At 54.8% G+C, this 25,310-nt stretch overlaps 2 protein-coding genes across 6 annotated transcripts; one reads left to right on the forward strand and one right to left on the reverse strand.

Annotated features, from left to right (window-relative positions):
• Positions 1 to 632: 632 nt before the first annotated feature.
• INPP5J (inositol polyphosphate-5-phosphatase J) lies at positions 633 to 13,085 on the forward strand. 5 transcript variants are annotated; one of them, XM_004378956.2, is made up of 15 exons: positions 633 to 830; positions 1,829 to 1,951; positions 2,488 to 2,549; positions 3,467 to 3,644; positions 3,988 to 4,101; positions 4,217 to 4,325; positions 4,536 to 4,652; positions 4,989 to 5,164; positions 5,651 to 5,762; positions 5,949 to 6,058; positions 6,202 to 6,385; positions 9,094 to 9,231; positions 9,366 to 9,443; positions 9,567 to 9,671; positions 12,319 to 13,085. In XM_004378956.2, exons 3-15 carry the CDS (start codon positions 2,522 to 2,524, stop codon positions 12,832 to 12,834), a joined length of 1,965 nt encoding a protein of 654 aa, XP_004379013.1. In that variant the 5' UTR covers positions 633 to 830; positions 1,829 to 1,951; positions 2,488 to 2,521; the 3' UTR covers positions 12,835 to 13,085. The 5 variants fall into 5 exon arrangements, with proteins under 5 accessions (XP_004379013.1, XP_004379010.1, XP_004379011.1 ...); XM_004378953.2 differs by having other exon boundaries at positions 2,488 to 3,644; XM_004378955.2 differs by lacking the exon at positions 1,829 to 1,951 and having other exon boundaries at positions 639 to 830.
• Positions 13,086 to 14,105: 1,020 nt separating this feature from the next.
• Positions 14,106 to 18,581, reverse strand: PLA2G3 (phospholipase A2 group III). Its single transcript, XM_004379100.1, has 7 exons — positions 18,068 to 18,581; positions 16,957 to 17,089; positions 16,570 to 16,704; positions 16,085 to 16,338; positions 15,167 to 15,296; positions 14,946 to 15,062; positions 14,106 to 14,319 (listed from the first exon to the last, which is right to left on the reverse strand). The coding sequence occupies exons 1-7, from the start codon at positions 18,579 to 18,581 to the stop codon at positions 14,106 to 14,108; spliced, it is 1,497 nt and encodes a 498-aa protein (XP_004379157.1).
• Positions 18,582 to 25,310: the final 6,729 nt, after the last annotated feature.

Here is a 25,310-nt window from a genome sequence, read left to right on the forward strand (position 1 = left end):
GGCCTGCGTGTCCCCCTCCCAAACCACAGCTAGTGAGCACTGGAGAGAGGAAAGCTGAGAGGAGCTGGGCTGGAACAGGCCTAGCTGGGGGCATACAAAGGCAAACGAGGAGTCTGCAGAAGATGAGAGGCCAGCGCTGAGGCTGAGATGGGAAAGGGCTCCAGTGGCTAGAGCCTGAGTGCCCGGCTCTTGGATGGGAGGGACAGAGCCAGGCTAGGGTGGGGTGGGGAGGGAGGGGCACTGAGGCCTGAAAATGGGGCAAGGGTGGGGGCCAGGGCAAGCCCTGAGCTAGCCGGAAGTCAGGAATGTCACATGATCTGGGCTGGGACTCAGGTGTCCCTGAGGCCCTGAAGAGGGTGCTGACCTCTGAGTCACCTGTCCCTACCTCACCCTCAGGTGTGTCAATGCCCCACCCGGAGCAAAGCCTGGCCTATTGCGGAAGGGTGGGGGCAGACAGATGGCCTTCTCCATGCTGCCAGTGGGGACCCAGGCCAGGCCGATGTGCACATCTCCCTGCCTCCCATGGCCGTTCTAGCCTCAGCAGCCTGCTTGAAGTGTTCTTAGGGGGGCAGCCTCCTTGCCCTGGACATCTCCAGGTTGGAAAGTAGGCATCTGTGCCTTTAAATTCTCAGCAGGTTGAAGCGGCTGATGACATCACTGGTTCCCGGGAGCGGGGGAGCTAGAGCCAGAGCCCAAGGGAGCCCGGGCTGCTGGGGGCTGCAGACATGGAGGGCCGGAGCGGCAGTGGCAGCGGGAGGCCGGGGACCCTGGCTGGCCTGTGCCCTCTGCCCGTGCCCCATGGGGTTTCCCAAACTGGGGTGTCCTCCAAGGTAAGACCACTAAAACCCAGGTGCCCCCATTCCCGATCCCTGGGCCCACGCCCCCCCCCCCGCCGCCTCAGGCACCCTCGTGTCTCTGGCTGAGGTGTTGGCACTCTCCTCTGCCCACTGAGCAAGGACTGGGCAAAGAGGGTAACCTAGGGGTTGGGAGGGTAGTGATAGATGCCCAGAGAGAGATGGAGTTAGCCACCTCCAGAATCCCCCACGAGAGCCCTGAACTGGGTGGCAGGGGATCCAGCTGTGCTCCAGGTTTGCTGTGTGACCTTGGGCAAGTTGCTTGTCCTCTCTGAGCCAATTCAAAATGAGAAGGCTTGTCCCTGAAGACTAAAACTGTGACATCTGGGATGTCTAAGTTGTTAATGCTGGAGGCAGTGTGGCGGTGGTGGCAGTTGGGGGGACTTGCACAGTGTGACACTTGGAAAGAAGGGAGATGCCGTAAATGCTCCCTCAAAGAGCTAAGTTTGGGGAGGGAGGTGGAGGCAGAGTTTCAGGTTCTCTGAATCGAGAAGGACGCAGGATGGGACACAGACAGAACTGTGTCTCTGGAGGCAGGGATGGGGCCACTCTGGTGAGTGTAGACTTTCTTCCACCCTCCCTGGCAAAGGACCTTCATCCAGTCTCCAGAATGAAGGGACATCAGAAACTGGAGACAGATGGGGAGCAAAGAGAGGTCCTTGCAGGACACTGCTCCCCTGCCCCAACCTGCTGGACATAAAGGGGATACCTGCTTGCCTGTCTTCACAGGTTGGGGAGAGGGGAAGGGGTAAAAAGGCACAACTTTGGGCACAGAGAGGTGTGATGCCAGGACCAGCTTAGAAGCCTGGACTCGCTCAGAATGGTAGAATCACACTCGGTGAGGATGGACTCTTCCATAGGACTCAATGGAATCCTAGTGAATGTTGGGCTCATAAATGCAGAGAATATGAGAACAAGATTCTCTAGAATATGCTGTGGCTAGAGCCCCTTCACTCAGCACCTTCATTTTACAGCCAGGGAAACTGAGGCCCTGGGCAGAGAGGTGCTTGCCTAAGGGTACACAGAAGCCGGGCTTGGAATCTGCAGGGCCAGTCTCAGCTCCAGGCTCTTGGCCCTGCATGGAGCTCTGGGCATGGGTGAGGAGGATAGGGAGGGCTGTGGGCAAGGAGTTTGGGATGTTTGGGGGGACCTGAGGGTTCCTAGGCACTGTGGAAGAAGAGAGGGGAATTTAACAGGTTGGACCAAGTGTGCCCAGAGTGTGTAGACCTGGGATGTTAGGTCATCAGCCCTCGGCTGGGGAGCAGCGGGGACTGCAGAGGAGGGTTGCTCGAGGAAGCTGGGTCCAGCCACCCAATACTCGAGGGTGGGCAGGAAGTGGGTGCCGGCCAGGAAGGCAAGGAGAGCCCTCGGGTTCAGGCTCACCCTCTGCCTGATGCTTCCCCATCTGTGAAAGAGGTTTCAGACTTGGGGGAGGGGACAGAGTTCTGTGACCTGTCTCCTCTAAGAGAGGAGCTGACCTGCAGCAGAATGGATTGAGGTGAGATATTAGGAAGAACTTCCTTCGAAAGATGTGTCTTTGTTAGCTAGATGGGGTCTGCCTGGGTCTCTATAGAAGTTAGGGCCCAATACCCTGGTCAGGGTCACCCTGAGTCTTTGACTTGTCCTCTGCAAGGTGGACTCAAGTTTTCAGCTCCCGGCAAAGGGGAATGCAGCTCCAGTACCCTCGGAACCAAGGTTGGCTCTGGCACCTGTGAGGCCACAAGCAGCTATGTCACCTTCCTCAAAGGGACTGAGGCTGACTCTGGCATCTCCCCGACCCGTCCTGGCTCCATTGTCTACCCCTGGGGGACAGAAAACATCTCCTGCCCGCCGCAGCTCCAGCCTGGCTCCAACATCTGTGGGCCAGCTGGTGATGTCTGCCTCAGCTGGGCCAAAGCCTCCCCCAGCGATCTCAGGCTCGGTCCAGGCTCCAACCTCCCTGGGGCAGCTGGTGATGTCTGCCTCAGCCAGGCCCGGGTCTCCCCCAGCCACCCTGGGACCCAGTCTGGCTCTGGCTTCCCAGGATCAGAAGCAGGTGCCACCTGCCTCCATGGGACCCAAGCCAGCACTGGCTGTCTCGGGCCTAAGCCTGGCCCTGGCTTCTGAGGAGCAGCCCCCACCACCTCCCTCCAGCCCCTCCCTGGTGCCTAGTCCGATTCTTTCACCCTCTCAGGAACTGACCCCAGCTCCAGCATCTATGACATCAGCCCCGGTCTCTGTGGGGCGGACACCTGCTAGACAGAGGGATGCCCCAGCCCCTAGACTTCTCCCCTCTTCTCAGGGGCGTCTCCAACCTCCGGCTCAGGCATCTGGTCCTGTGTGCTCTCCATCGTCAACCCAAGCTCCCCCAGACCCCCGGTTCTCCCCCTCCTTCCGAGCCCGGCCTGAGGCCCCCCACAACAGTCCTGAGGATCCCGTTCTGCCATGGCCACCAGAGACCCTGCCCCTGGATGTGGGCCACAGCCCTCCAGAGCCTGGCACCCACTCCCCTGGACTGCTGTCCCCCACCTTCCGGCCAGGGGGCTCCTCCGCCCAGACAGTGCCCCCAACTCTGCCCAAACCACCCCGATCTCCCAGCCGCTCCCCCAGCCGCTCCCCCTGTGCTCCCCTAGCCCCTGAGGTGGCCCTCTCCAGGCCTGGCACCCAGGGTACAGGGTCTGGTGGGCGCCTGAGCCCCAGCCTTCAGCCTCGAGAAGCCCCAGCCCCGGTCACCACCTCTCCTCCTACATCCACCTCATCATCCTCTTCTTGGTCAGCACAGCCTACCTGCAAGAGCGACCCTGGCTTCCGGTGAGGGGGCCTTTCTCCCAAGAAAGGTTGTTGGGGGCTTGAGCTCTGAGATTAGCCACTCTTCCAGGGCAGCTCACCCTACTCTGCCTCAGTTCGCCTCCCAGAGGAAGAGTGCTTGGGGGCGCTAGGCCCACTCTGGGATCCTTTGAAGACAGCATGCCCTCCTGATAGACCTCCTCAGAGAGACCTCAGAGGCGGGACAGTGGCCCCCTGTGGACCTTCTGAGGGTTTATAGCCACTCCTGCCTCAGTTTATTTCCCCCAAAGAGATCCCTGAGGGAGGGGGGTTGAGGGTGAGTGGAGTGATACCCAGCAGTAACCCCTCCTGTGCCCCCACCCCCCAGGATCACTGTGGTCACGTGGAATGTTGGCACTGCCATGCCCCCTGACGATGTCACGTCCCTCCTCCACCTGGGCGGCGGTGATGACGGCGACGGTGCCGACATGATTGCCATAGGGTGAGGGGGGAGTGGAAGTGGACCTCCTCCCGGGCCTCCTGGACCCCTCAGGCCCCCACCCATTGGAGGCGCTTTTAGGGTGTCCCGCAAACCGATGCCCTCCCCCCTCCCCCAGGCTGCAGGAAGTGAACTCCATGATCAACCAGCGGCTCAAGGATGCGCTCTTCACGGACCAGTGGAGCGAGCTCTTCATGGACGCGCTGGGGCCCTTCAACTTCGTGCTGGTAACGCCCCTTCAGCCCCTGGACCTGCCGAGACCCCGCTGGATTCACGGCCCCGCCTCCGCCTTGACTAACTGTAGGGCCCGCGGGTCTCTGGCGCCCGGTCAGTGAAATGGGAGAATGGAGGAGCAGACCTTACAGCCCAGGGAGAAGGTGGGGGGCGGGCCGGGGGAGCTGTGTCCAGCTCCCCAGCCACGTCGCCTCCCGCTGCAGGTGAGCACTGTGCGGATGCAGGGCGTCATCCTGCTGCTGTTCTCCAAGTACTACCACTTGCCCTTCCTGCGGGACGTGCAGACCGACTGCACGCGCACCGGCCTGGGCGGCTACTGGGTGAGTGCGGAAGCGGCCAGGGAGGGCACGAGGCCCGAAGAGGGCCAGAGATTACTCCTCTCCCCCGACCTACTGGTGGGGAATCCTTCCCAGGCTCTCCCCCTTCCCCCTTGGCCCGACCCTCTTCAAATCCTACCCCATAACCCACTCAATTTCCTTAGGCCCCACCCCTTTCGGTCCCCGTTTCTTTCCAGTGTTCCGCCCCCTTTCCTAGGACCCACCCCTCTCCGTACTTTGTCCCCCGGCTGGCTGGCCCCGCCCTTCGTGCCCTGCCCAGTGCCCCACCTCCTTGCCTAGATCCCGCCCCTAACCCGCCTACCCCCGCTTCCTCCCCAGGGTAACAAAGGCGGAGTGAGCGTGCGCCTGGCAGCCTTTGGGCACATGCTCTGCTTCCTCAACTGCCACCTGCCAGCACACATGGACAAGGCAGAGCAGCGCAAGGACAACTTCCAGACCATCCTCAGCCTCCAGCAGTTCCAGGGGCCCGGCGCACACGGCATTCTGGACCACGAGTATGGGCTGGGGCGGGGCCAAATGGAGATGAGGCGGGGCTAGCGAAGGAGGGGTGGGGCCTCAGAAGCGAGTCTCTCGGCAAACTTCAATGAGGAACCGGAGTACGGGCCTGGGTGAGGTTTGTGGGAAGAGGCGAGACCAATCGGGGTGGGTGGTCCCCCAAACTACATGTAGGAATAAGAACGTAGGTAAGAGTTTGAAGGGAAGTGGCGAGACCTGTAGAGTGGAGCCTTGCAGAATGAGGGGCAGGTCCTCTCTGAGAGGCGGGGCCTAACTTTCCTCTACACCGTCGTCCCCCTGCGATGCTGTTTGGAAGGCTGGAGGTCCTGGCACCCCTCACCTACCCACTGCAAAGCCCAAAGCCAGGAGACTCCCGCCCCTCCAGCCCCCGTCCCCGATACGGTTGGGATTGGAAGGGGTCCAGGAAGGGATCTAGATTGAGCCCTTCCTCCTCATGGACCCCGCTGACTCCCACCACCCAATAGCCTCGTGTTCTGGTTCGGGGACCTGAACTTCCGCATCGAGAGCTATGACTTGCACTTTGTCAAGTTCGCCATTGACAGCAACCAGCTCCACCAGCTCTGGGAGAAGGACCAGGTGTGGGATCTACCTGTACCTCCAAATTCCTAAGCATACACAGCATGCCCAGCACACACCTGTACCCTCAGTTATGCTCCTTGCCCTCACCTGCCCCGCTCTGCCCCTTCCCGGGGTTAGGTTCTAGAAGTTGGGGAGGGGCCTGCCCAGGCTATTGTGCAATTCTTCCGTTCTGGACCCTAACAGCTCAACATGGCCAAGAACACCTGGCCTATCCTGAAGGGCTTCCAGGAGGGACCCCTCAACTTTGCACCCACCTTCAAGTTTGATGTGGGTACCAACAAATATGATACCAGGTGAGCTCACCTGTGGAGTGGGGTGAGGATGTGGGCTGAAGTCTTTTGGAGAAGGAGACTTGGGAAGAGGGACAGGAGGCGAGGCTAGGGGCTGTGCCTTGACCCCCAGGCCCTGAAACTCAGGCTACGTCTACCCACTTCAGCGCCAAGAAGCGGAAGCCAGCCTGGACAGACCGTATCCTGTGGAAAATCAAGGCTCCAGGTGGGGGTCCCAGCCCTTCAGGACGGGAGAGCCACCGACTGCAGGTGACCCAACACAGCTACCGCAGCCACATGGAGTACACAGTCAGTGACCACAAGCCCGTGGCTGCCCAGTTTGTATTGCAGGTGAGTTCTGGCTTCACCCACCCCTCCTGACATCCTCAGGCCTAACTCAGCATCCCACTGCCCACCAGCAACCCCTTGCACCTGTCCCCAGTAGCATCCATTCATCGTAGCAGAGTAGAGGTTATGATCTCCGTTTTCAGATGAGGAAACTGAGGCTCAGAGACATGACATCATTTGCCCAGGATTACACAGCTAGTAAGAGAAAGAATTAGGACTTAAACTCAGTCCAGTCTGATTTCAGAGCCCATAGTCTTGGTGGTGCAAATGGTTAAGCTCTCGGCTGCTAACCGAAAGGTTGGTGGTTCGAATCCATCCAGCCACTACACAGGAGAAAGACCTGGCAATATGCTTTCATAAAGATTACAGCCTAGAAAACCCTATGGGGCAGTTCAGCTCTGTCACACGGGGTCACTGAGTCAGAAGCGACTTGACAGCTCTTCAGAGCAACAACAAGAATTTCCGCTAGTCTTCTGTATTTCACTTCTTCCAAAAAAGATTTAGGGCATCTCATGTTAAAATTCACGTATGTAATAAAACCAACGATATCAAAATGTATACTCAACTCCCATGTAGCATTCGTTAATCCATTCATTATTTACTGAGTACTTACCATATGCCAGTCACTATAAGAGTGATGAAGGAGCCCTGATGACGCATTGGTTAAGTGCTTGGTTGCTAACTGAAAGGTCGGTGGTTCAAACCCACCAGCTGCTCCAAGGGAGAAAAATGTGACAGTGTGCTTCTATAAAGACTCACAGCCTTAGAATCCCTATGGGGCAGTTCTACTCTGTCCTGTTTGGTCACTTCAAATCAGAATGACTTGACAGCAATGGGTTTGGTTTTTTTGTTTTTTAATAAGAGTGACAGAGAAGAGTAAAGATATTCAAAACAAAACAAAAACAAAAACCCTAAATTCTAAATAAGAAAAAAAAAGCCAAACCCATTGACGGTGAGTCAATTCCAACTCATAGCAACTGTATGGGAGAGAGTAGAACTGCCCCATAGGGTTTCCAATTAGTGGCTGGTGGATTCAAACTGTCGACCTTTTGGTTAGCAGCCAAATGCATAACCACTGTGTTGCCAGGGCTTCAAACTCTAAATACTTACTATAGTTTAGCATCCAATTTAGGGTTGAGGTCCCTGGTTGCCAGAGGAAAAAGGGGGAGATCTTAGAATGTCAGAACTAGACCTGAGAGAACATCCTGCTTTTCAGTGGGGAAAATTAGACACCCTGAGAGAGAGGGTAGGCCCGTGACCCAGGCGATGCACAGGCTCTGTGACAGAATGGAATAGAACCTATCTTTGCAGCCCTGCAACCCAACTCTGTGCTCTTTGATTCTTTTGATCTGACAAGGGGGAGCCCTGCAGGCCAGAGCGTTTTCCCTGCTAACTTTGTCATGTGGTCAGTCAGTGAGACACTGGCAGTGTCCTCAGCAGGGAGCGGAAATCTGCCTACTCCTGGCCTCCTGTGACCTTTCGTAAAGGGCTTGGGAGTGAAGTTTAACCCTCAGTCAGGGACCTCACCTTGGGAACTGCTCCTTTTGGGCACCCCACCCTGTCCTTCCCTCCTCATCCAGGAGCCTCTAGAAATGTTACCTGTTGAGCACTTGCCACACGCCAGGCCTTGTGTAGGGCACTGTACATATGTCCTTCCTTTGAGTGCCTCAGTAGGCCCTTAGATGTCCCAATTCCTCTCCCCGTTTTACTGGTGAGGGAAGCTGAGGCTCACAGAGCTTAACTTCCTTGCTAAAGGCAACACAGTTAGAATGGGCCTCAGCGGGAGTTTTAACCCTGCAAGACTTTATAGGGCATTTCTGAGGACCCACCCTGGGGGCAGGGAAAGAATGTGCTAGTTTCCTCTAGAGAAGTTGGCTGAGAAGCTAAGGAGGGAGGGAGGAAAACCTGAAACCAGGTAAAGAGGGGAGTAGACAAAGACCTGAGGCTGGCACCACCTGAGCCCTTCCCTCAGGGACAGAGGTAGAGCCAATACCTTCACCACTCGCCACCCTGGGCAACCCCACCCACACTGGTAACCCCCTGATCAGCCTGAAATGGGGGGAGGATTCCTATAATTTATCCTCATGGAGTGATGACTAGGCAATAGCCAATGGCCCTGGTACAGATGGGGAAACTGAGTCTCAATGGCTAGGGGCTTACCCGAAGTCACACAGCAAGTTAGTGGCATAGCCTGGAAATGACTGAGGCCTCCAGTCTCCTTCCAGGGCTCTTACCCTAGAATACCCAGTGCATCATGGGACTTTACCTGTCTCCCTTGCTGGCATATAGGCAAATCATTTATTGAGCACCTACTGTGTTCTAGGAAGTTTATGGGATGCTTTACAAATGGTATCTCATTAAATCTGCAGAACACCCCAAGAATTAAATAAGAGCATCCAGTTCATAGACAAGGGTCCTGGCGTTCAGAGAGGTTGAGGAATTCTCCTAGTGCCACACAGCCTGTAAGTGGCAGAGCCAGGGCCAAACCTAAAGCTGTTCGTACTCCCTAAGGAGGCTGTGAGCAGGGAGCCTGGGCTGGGAGGCAGGGAGACTGGCATGTATCCCAGACTGGTTCTGCCTCAGTTGCCCAGTGGCTCAGAAACCCTTTGTCTCAGTTGCTCTGTGCTAACCCTGAGACCCAAAGCCCTAGGTGCCTGGGGTACTAGAGAGTTGCCCCTGATATTGCCCCTGCCTCCGCCTTGCCTGGGCAGTTTGCCTTCAGGGACGACGTGCCCCTGGTGCAGTTGGAGGTGGCCGACGAGTGGGTGCGGCCGGAGCAGGCTGTGGTCAGGTACCGCATGGAGATGGTGTTTGCCCGCAGTTCCTGGGACTGGATCGGCTTGTACCAGGTGAGAAGGGTAGGGGCGGTCAGCCATTCAGGGCAGGAAGGGACACCAAGGTGGGGTGACTGGTTTGTCCAGAGTTTGATGCCAGACCCAGAGGGAGGCGTTAGGGGTCATAACCCTGAATCCTCTCACCCTAGGTGGGTTTCCGCCATTGCAAGGACTACGTGGCTTATGTGTGGACCAAACATGAGGATGTGGATGGGCACGTCTACCAGGTATTTAGGGAAGGGGGGAAGGGGAGGAGTCCCCATTGCCTTTAGGGGCTCAGAGCTCAGCTTGGGGGAGCCCTGAGGCTGACCCTTGGACCTCGACCTGGGCCATTACCCGGGGCCCACCAGGTGACATTCAGTGAGGAGTCGCTGCCCAAGGGCGATGGAGACTTCATCCTGGGCTATTACAGTCACAACCACAGTATCCTCATTGGCGTCACTGAGCCCTTCCAGGTAAGGAGGCCAGACTGCAGGTCAAGGGATGCCCAGAGACCCTGTTCAGATTCCACAGCCTGACCTCCCTGAGTCTGCCAAGGGGAAGGATGGAGGATGTCTTAGTTATCTAGTACTGTTATAACAGAAATACCACAGTGAGTGGCTTTAACAGACAGAAATTTATTTTCTCACAGTTTGGGAGGCTAGAAGTCAGAATTCAGGGCGCTGGCTCTAGGGGAAGGCTTTCTTTCTCTATTGCCTCTGGAGGAAGCTCCTTGTCTCTTTTGAGCTTCTGCTCCCGGGTGACCTTCATACGGCTTGGCATCTCTCTTCCTCCATCTCTGCTCTGCTTGCTTGTTTAATCTCTTTTCTATTTCAAAAGAGATCGATTTAAGACACACCCTATACTAATACTGCCTCATTAACATAACAAAGAAAACCCATACCCAAATCGGATTATAACCACAGGTATAGGGGCTAGGATTTATAACACTTATTTTCGGGGCACACAATTCAATCCATAACATTCTACCCTTGACCCCCCAAAATTCATGTGCTTGTCACGTGTAAAACACATTCACCCCATCACATCATCCCAAAAGTCTTAAATCCACTCCAAGTCTAAACCACATCTTCTGAATTATCTGAATCAAATATGCATGAGACTTTAGGTGTATTCCATCCTGGGGAAAAATTCCTCTTCTATGTGACCTGTGAAATCTAGATTACAAGTTATCTGTTTACAATGTACAATTGTGAAACAGACACAAGTTAGACATTTCCATTACAAATGGGAGAAATTGGAGGGAAAGAAGGGATAACGGGCATCAAGTAAGTCCAAAACCCAGCAGAACAATTTACATTAGCTCTCAAGGCTTGAAAATAATCCTCTGTTCTCTGAGACCATCTGAGCAATGGTCCCGCCCTCCAGACTCTGGGTGTTGGCCATGCCCTCCGCCCTGGGCTTCAGCTTTACCTTCCAGGCCCGCTGGGACAGCAACTCTGCCTCCTCGGCTTTGGGTGGCCCTGTTCTCCTAGTCAGAGTGACAACCCTACCCCCTCGGCCCTGGAAGTCCCCGTTTTTCTGCCCCTTGGGCATGGCAGCCCTGCCCCCTCTGCTTTGGGCAGTAGCCTCATCCCCCTGGCACACCTTAATGGCAGCCCCACACTCCAGAACTGAGTTGGTAAAGACCCAACTCTTTGAAACCTAGAGGTCTGTAGCCCCACCCTTTGAGATCCTGGAGACTGTGGCCCCATCCTTTGAAACCCCAGAGGCCATGGCCCCAGCCTTTGAGACCCAAGCAGCTCTGCCTCCTGTGCTCATTCCAACAGTTCTGCTGATCTCTCTCTGAGCTGCTCCAGGGATGGTCCTTTTCTTTTCTTGGACAACAGATATAGCTCCTTTGTCCTGTTTCCCGCTGGTAGTATTCCAAGAGGCAGACAACGTTCTCTCCTTTCATTCTTTCTCCGTCCCCCTCAGTTTAAGCTGATGGGTTTTCTGCTGTGGTAGTTGATTAGATCCATTAATCACAGGCTTAATATCTTTAATAAAAATTTGTGTAGTCATATCCTTGGTGAAAATTCTGGGATACACATACTTAGTTTATACAACAGAATTTTCCAAATCTTTCAGTTTTGTTTTCATTTTGCACAGTTCATTTTTAAGTCCATTTCTTTCCTCTTGCATGTTAGTATGAGAAGCAAGGAGTAACCACGCAACCGCTTTAAGATCTTGCTTAGAAATCTCTTCAGCCAAATATCCAAGTTCATCACTTATAAATTCTACCTTCCACCAAACATTTGAACATAATTCAGACAAGTTCTTTGCCACGCAATAAAAACCATTGCCCTTCTCCCACTGTCCAATCACATGTGTATCATTTTCTTTTAAAGCCTCACCAAAATCACATTTAACATCCACATTTCTAGCAGCCTTCTGTTGCTGGCGCCACACGTATTCTCTAAGATGGTAGAGCCTTTCTCTATAGTTCTCCCTACTTTCTGAGCCCTCAGCAGAATTGCCTTTGACATCCATAATTCTACCAACAGTCTCTTCAAGGCAATCTAGGCTTTTATTATTAGGCACCTTAAAACTCTTTCAGTGTCTACCCATTACCCAATTCCAAAACTGCTTCCACATTTTACGTACCTGTTAGAGCAGCATCCCACTCTCAGTACCAAATTTTGTCTTAGTTATCTAGTGCTGCTATAGCAGAAATACCATGAATGGGTGGCTTTAACAAACAAATTTATTTTCTCACAGTTTAGGAGGCTAGAAGTCAGAATTCAGGATGCTGGCTCTAGGGGAAGGCTTTCTCTTTCTGTTAGCTCTGGAGGAAGGTCCTTGTTTCTTTTGAGCTTCTGCTCCTGGGTGATCTTCATGTGGCTTGTCATCTCTCTTCCCCCATCTCTGCTCTGCTTGCTTGTTTAATCTCTTTTGTATCTCAAAAGAGATTGATTTAAGATACACCCTACACTAATCCTGCATCATGAACATAACAAAGACAACCCATTCCCAAATGGGATCATAACCACAGGCATAGAGGTTAGGATTTAAAACAAATATTTTGGGGGAACACAATTCAACCTATAATATGGGAGTTCCAAGAAGCCCTAGTAGTTGGGTTGGGGATTGGGGTACCCCAGTAACCACAGTTCCCCCCAGATCTCACTGCCTACCTCGGAGTTGGCTAGCAGCAGCACAGACAGCTCGGGGGCCAGCTCGGAGGACGAGGACGACAGCACCCTGGAGCTGCTCGCACCCAAGTCACGCAGCCCCAGCCCTGGCAAGTCCAAGCAGCACCGCAGCCGCAGCCCAGGCCTGGCCCGCTTCCCTGGTCTTGCCCTGCGGCCCTCATCCCAAGAACGCCGTGGTGCCAGCCGCAGCCCCTCACCTCAGAGCCGCCGTCTGCCCCGGGTGGCTCCTGATAGGGCCAGTGATGGTGGCAACCGGGGCAGTAGTGAGGAGGGGCCTTCCAGGCTGCCTGGCCCTTGGGCCTTCCCACCAGCTGTGCCTCGAAGCCTGGGCCTGCTGCCTGCCTTGCGTCTGGAGACCATAGACCCTGGTGGTGGTGGTGGCAGTGGCTCTTGGGGACCTGCTCTGGAGGCCCCAGCCCCCAACAGTCTGTCTCCGAGCCCCCAGGGCCAGCAGGGGCTGGAAGAGGAAGGCCTAGGACCCTGAGGAGCAGAGTGAGGACCCACCTGCCCACTCTGCCCCAATCTTCCACAAACCCGCCTGCCTCCCTCCCACTGCTGCTCCAGCTCAGTGTGCACGTGGGGGTAGTCAACTGGGGACCCCCAAAAGTCAGCCCCCACATCTCAACTGTGACAATCAGCAAAGCCCCATCCTGGCCCCCCATCTGGAATGGGGGGGAACTGTGGCAGATGTCCCATTCTGGACATCATCATTAGAAATTAAATTCTCCAGCCTCACTCCTCCTGGCTCTTTCCTAACTTGTTAGCAGGGTGCGGGGGTGGGGGGAGGGTGATTATGTCAGCGGAAGGGATTCAAGAGGCAAGGGGGTGAGAGAACTGACATTTATGTTACACGCGCCATCTCCTTTAATCTGCACCACCACCCTGTGGGTTCAGGGCCATTCTTAGACCTATTTCACAGGTGAGGAAACTGAGGCCTCCAAGAGGATCTGTAAGCCTCTCAAGATCAGACACCTAAGCACAGTTTGGCTGTGCATTGGAGGGAGGAAATGTTTCCTAGGTGCTAAGCACTGGATGTGTACTAGTTCACTTAATCCTCAACAACCCTACGAATTAGCTCCTCTTCACGGTCCCCTTTCTCAGAGGAGGAAACTAAGGCTCAGAGTAGGCAGGGGGTGGGGGGCGTCCCTTTCCCAAGGGAATGGGGAGAATCAGATTTAGGGCTGAAAGAATGGTCTAGGGCTGGGCCAGGAGAGATACAACAACTGTTAAGGGGCCCCTGGGGTGAAGTGGAGTTGGGAGGCCCCTCCCCAGTGCCATTGTCCTGGGTTCAGACATAGGCATTTCTGTGACATCTCTCATTCTCCACCTGCTGCCCAGGCAACCCTGCAGCAGCCAGGCACTGGGGGTCCTCTGGACAGGCCCATGAGCCACATATTAATTTTGCAACATAAGCATACCTCCCAGCACCTCCTGGGCAGCTGCAATAAGTTACCCTCTCCCCATTCCCAACTGGACATGAAAGTCCCTGGCAAGGCCCAAGCCCAGGGCCTCAGAGTGAGCCTCCTGAATACCACATCTGGGCACAGGGGTTGTGTCTTCAGTCCACGGTCACCCAGAGCAGCAGGAGAAAAGGGCCAGCGCTTGGGCCGTGGGTTCCTCCCCTTCCAGCCTCTGGCTGTCCACAAATGTCTCTGCCGTGCTTCAGTCTAACACATGAAGGGGGGCAAGGCCCCCAGGGCCTGGCAAAGCCAGGGTAAAGGTCCAGGCTGGTGCCTAGGAGAATCAGAACTGAGGTCAGTGGCTCCAGGATTTTTGCTGCCCACCAGGGCTCCGGACTGCCTGGGTCAGCCACAGGCACTGGTCGTAGAATGTCATGGGGGCCCCTGTGGGCTCCAAAGGCCACGCCTGCCCCTCATCTGTGCCTGCACCCCGGAGCTGAAGTCGCCTCTGCTGAAGCCGCCGCAAATGTCGAGCTGACACCTTGATGGCCCTAGGGCCTCCAGGACAGCTGTGGGGAGAGAAGAGTGGTACAGGTGGCCAGGGCTGGCAAGGATCCCACCCTACTCTTCAGACAGGGAGACCAAGGCCCAAAGAGAGCAGGAGTGGGGCTAGGGCCACCAGCAAAGCAGGGAGGGAGGGTTACATCTAGAAGGCGGGCAGAATAAACCCTAGGCTGGGACCCAAAGCCTGGGTTCTGCACTAACTAGCTAGCTGTGGGACCCTGGGCCAGTCTGGGCCTCAGTTTCCTCCCCTGTGAAATGGGAAAGGTCACAGGGGTTAGCTTTGAGGCTCAGCATCAAATGAGATTGAAATTAGTGTTAAGAGTTAAGCAAGCAGATAGGCCTTGGGTTAATTGGGTCAAACACGTCATCTCCTTGGCTTCTACAGCCATTTCACAGATAAGGAGATGGAGGCTCAGAAAAGTCAATCGATTTGGCAAGGTCACACAGAAGGTAAATGACAGCTGAGCTACCACCCACACAGGCCAACTGCAGAGCTCCAGTTGCACCTGGGTGCTGAAGGGGGGTAATGACAATGAGCTCAGAGTCCCTGGACTCCTCCTATACCTCCTCGTCTAGGTGCACAAAGGGGGTGTAGGCCTCCTATGCCCCACCTGGCCCCACCATCACTCACCTTTTGCCCTCAGCACAGTCCAGCGGAGGGGCCAGCTTGAAACAGGTCTGGCCCAGCAGCTCCCAAAGCGCACTGGTGCCTGCAGGTGGGCTGTGGAATCTCAGGAAGCGCACCAGGCTGAGGACAGAGGCAGGCTCAGGCTGGGCAGGGTCTTGCCAGCCAGGGGCCCTGTCCCAGTGCCTGGCAGCAGGGACCCACCCCCACGGTCCAAGTGGCCTCACCGGCGCGTGCAGTTGCAGTGGAAGAGGGGCTCACGGGCGCTGTTGAGCAGCTGGAACTTGGTCTCCTGGGGCCTGATCTGGTGCTCACACTGGTCCAGACTGCGGAAGCTGCGACAGGCATGGCGAGGGCCTGAGGGCAGGTGTAGTAGTAAGGGGAGCCCAGTGCCTCAGAGTGTCCCCATCACCACGGCCACCATCCAGGAGCCACCCTGGCACCCATGCTCCCTCTCAAAACACACAGTTCCCCTCCGGTTCATGCCTTGCATGCCCTCAAGGGCTGCACATGTGGGAATGAGCCACGAGGGCAAGAGTGCTTAGGTGGATCAGGAAAGTCTTCTGGGAGGCAGAGGCTGCTAGGCTGAGTCTGAGTTGGGAAGGGGCGAGCACTCCAGGCAGAATAGCACAGGCAAAGGCCCAGAGGTGGGCAAGAACACGTGACTTTTGAAGTTTGTGGACCTGGAGTGTCTACTCCGGGGTAGAGTCTGCAGGGCCAGGGCTTGAGGGTGTTGGGATGTCATCAGCCAAGGGAAAGGGGAGTCATGCCAGGGGCAGCAGGGGGTGACATGGTCAAGTTTGTGATTTATGAAAATCCCTCTAGCTGCATCAAGATTTCATGTGATGGGAGAGGTGGGAAGACCCTGGGAGGAGTTTAGGGCAGAAAAGGAGGCGACACATGGCTTCTCACACAGAGAGCCAGAGATACCCCTCACACCAGGAGCCCCAAGAGATAGGGGTCCTTCCAGCAGGGAGGGGCTGCACCAGTACTTGTTCCTGTATTCCCAAGCCAATGTATCATTCAGCCACCAATCATCCAGGGAAGGTGATTGTACCCATAGGGCAGGTGAGGAGGCTCGGCTCAGCTCAGTGGGGTGAGAAACTGCAGGTCTCAGGCCCAGTTGGGCTAGGCCCTGAGCTCACCTTCAGGTTTTAGGCCATTCCGTGGCCCCTGGAGGCGTGGACTGGGGACCCAGAAGGCTGTACCGCTGACTTTACTGAGGTGCTTGGGCCCTTCCAGCTGTGGTGGCCACTTCCTACGGTACTGCTTCTGTTGGGGCTTGGTGGGGGCTGAACTGGGAGTTATGGGGGTGGCTCCCAGAGGGGCACTCCAGGAGGCATTGTAGAGGATCCTGGGCTGGAGACGGGCAAGACGCACTGAGCCATACGTTCTACACCTGGAGGATGGCAGTTGATACAGTTAGTGACCTGGAATTCCCTTTCCCAGAAACCCCTGGGGTCATCTCCATGGAGCCAAGGCTCTGCCAGTCCCACCCCCCCCATCCCACTGGGCAGGCAGGACAAGGCACATTCCCTGAAGGACAGACAGACAGATGGTCTCATTTCCCAGGCTTGGAGTCTGGGCTTCCCTCTGGCTTGGAAGGGGCTTGAGGGGAGCAGTCACATACCCGCCCCACCAGTACCATGCCACACACGCCTCCTGCTGCTCCAGCACGAAGCAGGGGATCTGTAACACATTGAAGAAGGCCACACCTACAATGTCCGAGATGGAGTCATGCTGGTTTCGCAAGCATTGCTGGAACCTGCCAAGAGCCAGCACTCAGGTCCTTGGACCACAGAGGGCCAGCCAGCTTCTCCTCTAGCCCACCCTGACACCACCAGCCAGGTGGTTTGGGGCCCAAGAGTCCCTTCTCCCAGGCCTCAGCTTTCCCGCCTGCTCTTTGGGATCCAGACTGGCTCATTCTTAAGGAGTCTCTGAAATTCCAGAGTGTACCCAGGAACTGGGCTAGATCCACTCACCCCTGAGCCCCCAGCTCTCCCTGCCCACCACCTACCTGGCATCACAGTCGCAGTGGGAGATGGTGTGGAGGCGGTAGTTTCGGATGCCGTAGCTGTACTGGAAGGGCAAGATGTTCTGTGGGCAGCGGTCGTGTTCTTGACAGCAGAGATCGGGGCCCTGGAAGACCCCTGCCGGGAGGGGAGGTGGTGCCAGCTCAGCAGAGTCCTGGGTACCTCACACCAGCTACACCCACAGGTATCAAGAAGGCAGGGCCTGGTTCTTGCCCCAGCCCTGGCACAGACGCCCTGGTGGCCTCAGGCCTATCACTTTCCCTCTGCAGGACTCTCACAATTGCAAACCTTGAAGAGAGCACTAAGGCCACAGCCCTGGTGGGAAGGTGCAGATGCTGGGAGCCCACCCAAGAGCACACAGGAAGGTCTTCCTCAGGGGAACTGGAGTCTGCCTTCAGAGTTCCAAGCTCACGCTCAATAAAACTCCAAAGTCACGAATGTGCATGTAATGGAATGGCAGACAGGCAGGGTGCAACCTTTCTTGCTGGCACGATGAGGTGTTGCCAGAATGCCAACCTGCTCCAACTCAGGTGCCAAGCCCTTTTCCTGCAGCCGTCTGTGCGTATGCACAGGCAGCTGTGCCAAGAGCAGAAAAAAAGGCACTGAGTTTAATCATCATCTGAGCAATAGTACCTTTTACTAAGCTACCCACACTCGGGCTCACAGCAGCCTTCAAGGAGGTGTCAGCTCCATTCTACAGGTGAGAAAATTGAGGTTCACAGGAGAAATGACTTGCCCGTCTTGCACATGCTAAGCTGGGATTTGAACACAGGCCTTTGGGCTCCCTGCCCAGGGCAGAATGTAGGCCCACAAAGCCTGCTCTTGGGTAGTGGCTTTTTGGCTTAACAGACCCTGGATGCACCCCAACCTGCCCCCTCCTCGGGATGGTGATTAATGAGGACTCCCAGGTTTTAGCAGGACCATCCCCATCACCTCATTTAAGCATCCCATGATGCGACTCATTGTTACCCCCACTTTACAGATAAGGAAATTGAGGCTCAGTTAAGTCACTCCCCCAAGGACACCCAGCCCGAGAGAGTGGGGGCCAGCTCTAAAGCCTGAACTTCCTCCCCCACCCAGGACCCCATGGCTCACCCAGCTCCGATGAGTTTGCAGCAGAGTCCCCAACACCACACCACAGTGTGCCAGGCATGGTCCAGCCTCTCTTGGCCCGGCAGCATCCCCCACCAGATGCTCCACTCTGCCCAGCTGCTCGCTTCTTCCTGGCCTCCTCTGCTGGCTGCTCCCCAGGCCTGTGGCAGGCCTTCCACTGGCTCTGAAGGGTGTTCAGGGCTCTCTGCAGCTCAGGCCCAGGGGTGTGTGTGAAGGCACCCCGGGTAGTCTCATGAGCACAGAGGGTGCGGAAGGCTGCAGTGAGCTTGGGCTCGCCCTGCCGGCTACATGCCTGCAGCCTTCCGCGCCCATCCCAGCGGGCGTGGAACAGGGCCAGTCCCCGGGCATCCTTGCCCAGGAAGCTCAGGAACTCCAGGGGGCCACCGGGCATGGGCCCAGCCAAGTGGCAGGAGGTGCTGTCCCAGCGGAGAGCAGAGGAGCCCCCCAGAGCCACCTCCAGGAAGCCTAGCACCGACAGCACCTTCAGAACCCCCATCCCACCCTGGCCCAGGCCAGTCAGACAAAGCCCTCAGATGCCTGCCCTGGCGGCCTATGAGGTAAGGCAGCAGCTCAGCAGCCTGAGTGGAAGCAGTGCCCAACAGGCTCCAATGAATGGAGCTGCAGGAGGAGGAGGAAGTCGGCTGGAGTATGGGGTGATCTCAGGCTTGTAATTGAATCCACCAGCTGGGCAGGCTGCTGATTGGCTGAGGAGTGCACTTGCCGGGGGCCCACGCCTCCACTTACCCAGCCCTTCTCGGCACCAGCCAGTCACCTGCTGCTGGCCCCTGCCCAGATGGGGACTGTGGACACCAAAGCCCTGGGCCCTGGGGTGGGGACCAGAGGTATCTGTATCTCCTTGGAGAGGGACCGGGTTCAGAGGCTTGAGGAGACCCCCAGAGCCCCTTCTTGTCCCCCCAGTCCAGTGGTGGCTGCCACACCTACCTCCATCAGGCTGGCAGAGGGCCATGGGCTGGGCCGCCAGGGCTGGGTGAAAGAGGTAAGGGCAGGGCTGGGGCTCTGTGGCCGCTGCCCTTGGAGCCCCGGGGCTTCTGGGAAAGAGATCGCCCATCCCCTGGCCACCTAGGGTGCTTCCCCCCAGTTCTGGTTCTTGGAAAATCTCTTGGCATATCCAGCGGCAGCGCCCCAGGGCTTCCCACTTCCTAGGACTCTGAGCACCACAGCCTGGCCCGAGAGCAGCTCTCCTGGTCTAATGGTGGAGACACAGTAGGAGCAGACCTTGAAAGCAACATGGGCAGGGCTGCTGCTGTCCACTTGGAGGGACTGTGGTCCCCAGAGGAGCAGAGAGGGGCCAGTGGCTAGGGCTGTGGCACCTCTGTCCCTGGACTGTAACCACCTGGGGGATATGCAGACACATATGTCCCCAAAAGAGATGGGTCCTTCTAGCAGGAGGGGTCCTTCCATCTGGGAGGACTGCACTGCTCCTTGTTCCTGTGTCCCCAGGTTGATGCATCATCCAGCCACCAACCATCAGGGGAAGCTAGGGTGATTTCACCCATAGTGCAGGTGAGATAAAGAAACTCAGCTCAGCTCAGTGAGGAAAGGAAATCACAGGTCACAGGCTCAACTGGGGAGGGGCTGGAGCCTGGGTATGGAGATCTTGGGGGGCTTTGCTGCGGGGTCAGGGCTGACCAAAACAGGGACTTGTCTGTCTGCCCATCTGCCTATGAACATCCTGCTCTTCCCAAACCCCCCAATCTCCATCGAGTCTCTTCTTGGGGGATAAGCCCCAGTGAGGGGGAACCCAGGGCGGAGCTGGGGGAAGATCACTGTGCAGGGGTGGTTGCAGGGGTGGTTGCAGGGGGGTAGGCCCATCTCTGTGGCCTCAGAACCAGGGCCTGTGACCCAAACGGTCTCGGCTGGGAACAATGAGAAGGGAAGTTGGGAGCCAAATTCCTTTCCAGAATCAGGGCAAGAGAGTGTGGGTATGGGTGGGGGCAGGGCCAGTGGTGGCAGAGGTTGTGGGAGACCTGGATTCCCAAGGACAGGGGCATGACTGAACAAAGGTGGTTCCTCTGGGAAGAATTCTAACATTTGAAAACCACGTTCTGGGAACTTTCCCCAGCTGTAGGAACTGCCGCCCACCTCTGCCCTGATTTTCCTGATTACAGCCCTTCCCTGCCCATCAGCTGGAGAGGCTGGGAGGTACCATGGCAAAAACAGCCTTCCTGGTCAGACAGGCCAGGTCCCGTTGTGTGGCCCTAGGCAAGTCTTCACTTCTCTGAGCCTCAGTTTCCTCATCTCTATCACGGGCATAGTGACAATAGTCACCTCAAGGGGGTTGAGTAAGACTTGGCACTGTGCCTGACACCCAGAACACTGACCCTGAAGCCTCAGGACACCCCTGGACAGGAAGCAATTACCCAGGGGAGAGTAAGTCCCAAGGTTTTCGGCCTCAGCATCCATGTCCAGTCCCAGGTAGGTGATGGTCTGGCTGTGTGACTTGGGGCTCATCCCTTCCCCTCTCTGGGCCTGGGTTTCCTCCTCTGTGCAGTGAGGGGCTTGGAGTTGACCTCAGAGGTCTTTCCTGTCTGGACCCAGAGGGAGGCAGGCCTGGGTCTGCCTAGGCCTTGAGAGGGTGTCACTGGGCTTTCCCCTCAGACTCCACCCCGGCAGCCACGTCAGTCAGCTTTCTGGACAGGCTCTGGCACCCTGCCTTCCACCGGGGTGCCCCTCAGAGGCCTCTGAGCAGGGGGTGGGGAAGGCAAACCAGCAGGACAGGGCAGGCTGGGTCCTGCAGATGGCAGGGGATTGAGGCTTTCCTCTAGGTCCCTACCTGTCCCAGATGGGGCAGGGCACATGGTGGGTGCCAGTGAGGAATGAGGAGTAGGGGTCGGGGGAGAAGGTGTTCCCTCCTCTGTCTTTATGTTTCTATCCTGTCTGTCTCCATCACTTTTTCCCCTTTTGGCTTCTTTCTCATCTCTCTGGCTCTTGGTCTCTTTCCCGCTCTGGCTCTGGTTCTCATAATTTCTGTCTCCTCCAGCTCTCTCTTCTTATTTCCCTGTCAGTTTCTTTCTTGTCTTTCTCCTTTTCTCCTCTGCCTCTCTTGATAGTTTTTCACTGTTCCTCCCTGTTTCACTCTCTTTGTCTTAGTCTCTCTCTCTCTGCCTCCTTCCCTCTCTGTTTCTCATTTTTTCTGCCCTTCTGTCTCTCTGGGTAGCTTTCTGTGATTCTCCCCTACTCGCTTTCTCTTTCCCGTCTCTTTCTCTCTCACACACAAACACAGACACACACACCGTGTCACTCCCTTCTTCTGTCTCTCACATTTTCTCTGTCCTGTTGTTTATCTCTGTGTGTGTGTCTGTATTTCTCTCAGGTGTCTTCCCCTGTCATTCTGTATTTCCTCCTCTACCTCTCCTCAATCATCCTCTCTTCCTCCTTTCTCTGTCTGCTCCCCCCTTGTCAGGGCCAGATTAGCCAATAAGCAAGGTACGTAAGGGCCCAATTGTGCCTTCCTGCCAATCTGCAGTGCACAATTTCCCCCGTCTCCCACCACAGCAAAGACGTGGTGAAACCCATGTGAAATTACTTACCACAGATTAGCAAGTAAATACAATTAAACCTGTGTTCAATGCAAGCCAGTGCATACGGTGCTTACTAGTTAACCCACCTCTGCTCCCTGCCCAATAGAACCCAGGGCCCAGGACCACAGAGATGCCTTCCATGTGCCTTGCCCTTTCTGTTCACATTTTCCCAGTCATGACCTCATCCAATGTCATAATCCTGCCCCTCCCTGGGAAGACAGGCAGGGCAGGTCTCTCACCCCATGGTAGAGATGGATGAGTGAGGCCCTAGAAGAGGAGTGACTCGCCATGAGTCCCTGGGTGGAGCAGGGGAGAAGTCAGGTCTGGCCCCCCTAGTGTGTGGGGTGGGCCTCCCCAGGGTCTGGGAGACTCCTGCTCCAGGCAGCCTCCCTGTCTCAGGGCCTTCTTCTCCATGGGCTTGGCCAGATGCCCCTCCCTCTGCCTAGAGGGCTCTCTTACTCTCGTGCTCTCTTTCTCTCTTTCTGTGCCGGCAGAATGGGGCAGGCAGTGCCTACCTCCAGAGCACTCTGTGCTCATTCAAAACAAATAGTTACTGACCGTCTACCATGTGCCAGGCCCAGGGCGAGGTCCCAAACACAACATGCTGGAGAGAGATGGAAAGGGACCTCATCCCCTGCAGGGACCAGGCCAGAACCTGGGTGCCAGGTACATCCTCACAGAGTGAGAAGCGCAGGAGATTTATTGGAGGAAAGGCCCGTGAAAGGCAAAGGGAGAGGGAGCAGGATTGGGCAGGGATGTCTTCAGGCTGTGTTGCAGGTCAGACCTGACATCTATGAAGGGAAAGAGGGGGAGGGAAGGAGCATTGGGTAAGAAGAACTTCCCACTGTGGTGCTGCCCTGAGAACCTCTCAGCCGGCCAGCAGGGAGCCCAGTGCACAGACTGCCCATAGAAGGGTCCTGAGTCAGTAGCAGTGGCCAGGCCCTAGTGTCCCAGCTGTGCTCAGTCTTCAGTCACCAGGAAGGGGAGCTTCAGCTCCAGCGCTGCTGCAGGGCCCCACGGTGCTGCAGGTGGAAGCAGTTGGCTAGCTGCTGTCCTCGAAACTGATGGCTACCATACCTGGGAACTCACAGCACCTCCCCCATTCCCCGCCATTTGGCGGGGGCAGCCCCTACTGCAAACCAGGAGAGGAAGTCCAGAAGGCAATCTTCTTCCAGGAGATTCCAGGGTTAAGAAGTAGGAATTTATGGGTACAGGACCATCCCCATAAGATTTCCAGGCAGGAGTCCACTCCCTAGCATACCTGGCATCAGCTGAGCCTGGCCCCAGATCTGAGGGAATGAAGAACTAGACTCAACTGTGTCTAACTAAAACTAATCATCTCATCAAGTAGATACAAGAGCTAAATGGGCACCTTCTGTCTGGAGGTGAGATGGGAAGGCAGAGAGAGTTAGGAGCTGCTTGAATGAATGGGGGAATGAGGGGTGGAAAGGAGGAGTGTGCTGTCACAGTATGGGGAGAGCGATTAGAGTCACATAATAATGCATGTATAAATTTTTGTATGGGAAAAAATAAATAAAACTAATCATCTCAATGGATATGAAGAAAAGCATTAGATTCAATTCAACAACTTACTAAACTAGGAATAGAAAAGAAAGACAGGGGGAGGGATGGTGTCTTAGTTATCTAGTGCTGCTGTAACAGAAATACTACAATGGTGTTAACAAAGAGAAATTTATTCTCTCACAGTCTAGGAGGCTAGAGTCCAAATTCAGGGTGTCAGCTCTGGGGGAAGGCTTTCTCTCTCTGTCTGCTCTGGGGGAAGGTCCTTGTCATCAATCTTTCCCTGCTCTAGGAGCCTCTCAGTGCAGGGACTCTGGGTACAAAGGACATGCTCTACTCCTGGAGCTACTTTCTTGGTGGTATGAGTTCTCCCTATCTCTTTGCTTGCTTCTCTCTTTTATATTTCAAAAGAGATTGACTCAAGATACAACCTTATCTTGTAGATTGGGTCTAGCTTTATTAACATAACTGCCTCTAATCCTGCCTCATTAACATCATACAGGTTAGAATTTACAACACATAGCATAATCACGTCAGATGACAAAATGGTGGAGCGTCACACAATACTGGGAATCATGGCCTAGCCAAGTTGACACACATTTTTTGGGGACACAATTCAATCCATAACAGATAGGGAGTCAAACTATAGTAGCCATTCTATCTAATTGAGCAACAGTAGAAGCTGTGGTTGGTTTTAAAAGATGGGTACAAATTCTTTGATCCTCTTCCCTTCCAGTGGTGAAGTCTAATTCTCCTCCCTTTGAGTGTGGGCTGTACTTAGTGACTTGCTTCTAATGCATAGAGTGTGGAGGAAGTGACATAACTTCTAAGTCTAAGTCATAAAAGGCATTTTGCCTTCCTCCTTGATCTTTATTGTGAATTCCTAGCTCTGGGGGAATCCACTAACATGTTATGAGGACCCTTAGCAGCCTAAGGAGAGGCCCATGTGGAAAGGAACTGAGGCCTTCTGCAAACAGCCATGTGAGTGAGCCATCTTGGAAGTGCATCCTCCAGCCCCAGTCAAGCTTTCAGATGAGTGCACCTCCAGCTGACATATTTTTTTGGTAACCACTTTATTGAGATATATTTCACATATCATATAATTCACCCATTTGAAGTGAACATTTCAGTGTTTTTTTAGTATGTTCACAGAGTTGTGCAACCATCACCACTATCTAATTCCAGAACATTTTCATCACCCAAAAAAGAAACCCTATACCCAATAGTAGTCATTCTGCATTCTTCCCTCCCTCAAGTCCCTAGCAACCACTAATCTACTTTCTGTCATAACAGAGTTGCCTATTCTGTACCTTTCATGTAAATGGAATAATATGATATATTGTCTTTTGTAACTGGCCTCTTTCTCTTAGCATAATGTTTTCAAGGTCCATCCATTTTGTAGCATGTATCAGTACTTCATTCATTTTTAATGGCTGAATAATACTCCATTGTATAGATATACCACATTTTGTTTATCCATTCACCAGTTGATGGACATTTGAGATTTTCTACTTTTTGGCTATTATGAATAATGCTGTTATGAATATTCATGTACAAGTTTCTTTTGTGGACATCTTTTCAGTTATCTTGGGTATATACCTAGGAGTGGAATTGCTGGGTCATGTAGTAATTCCATGTTTAGCATTTTGAGGAGCTGCCAAACTTTTCCACAGTTGCTACACTGTCTTATGTTCTCACCAGCAGTATACGAGGGTTCCAATTTCTCCACATTCTCACTAACACTTACCATTGTCTCTTTTTTATTATAGACATCCTAGTGAATGTGAGGAGTCTCTGAGTAGTGTTGCAAATGGCTAACTTGCTCAGCTGTTAACCAAAAGGTTGGCAGTAGAAGGTCCACCCAGAGGCACCTTGAAAGAAAGGCCTGGTGATCTACTTCCAAAAATTCAGCCACTGAAAACCCTATGGAGGAGGCAGGGCCAAAATGGTGGAGTAGTCAGACACTTCTGGTGGACCCTCTTACAACAAAGACCAGAAAAAACAAGTGAATCAATTATATATGAAAATCTAGGAGCTCTGAACATCTAAGGCAAAGTTGAGGAACCGGACTGAGTGGCAGGGAGAGGAAGAGATGGTTCAGAAGCAGCGAGGAGTTGCCAGATCTGACCCGGCAAGAGCCTGAGAGCTTCAGGCCTGATCAG

This window comes from Trichechus manatus, unplaced genomic scaffold, assembly GCF_000243295.1.
Source record: "Trichechus manatus latirostris isolate Lorelei unplaced genomic scaffold, TriManLat1.0 scaffold00061, whole genome shotgun sequence".
Taxonomy (NCBI): domain Eukaryota; kingdom Metazoa; phylum Chordata; class Mammalia; order Sirenia; family Trichechidae; genus Trichechus; species Trichechus manatus.

Bases quoted from the DNA above. Each gene is read 5' to 3' on its own strand.
- PLA2G3 (XM_004379100.1), bottom strand. From the start codon at position 18,581: ATGGGGGTTCTGAAGGTGCTGTCGGTGCTAGGCTTCCTGGAGGTGGCT. The intron at 17,090-18,067 runs GTGAGCCATGGG...CCCTCCCGGCAG, and splicing joins TGCAAACTCATCGGAGCTGG to GGGTCTTCCAGGGCCCCGAT. The intron at 15,063-15,166 runs GTGAGGCCACTT...CTCTGTCCTCAG, and splicing joins CACTGCAACTGCACGCGCCG to CCTGGTGCGCTTCCTGAGAT.
- INPP5J (XM_004378953.2), top strand. From the start codon at position 726: ATGGAGGGCCGGAGCGGCAGTGGCAGCGGGAGGCCGGGGACCCTGGCT. The intron at 5,165-5,650 runs GTATGGGCTGGG...ACCACCCAATAG, and splicing joins CACGGCATTCTGGACCACGA to CCTCGTGTTCTGGTTCGGGG. The intron at 6,386-9,093 runs GTGAGTTCTGGC...TTGCCTGGGCAG, and splicing joins CTGCCCAGTTTGTATTGCAG to TTTGCCTTCAGGGACGACGT.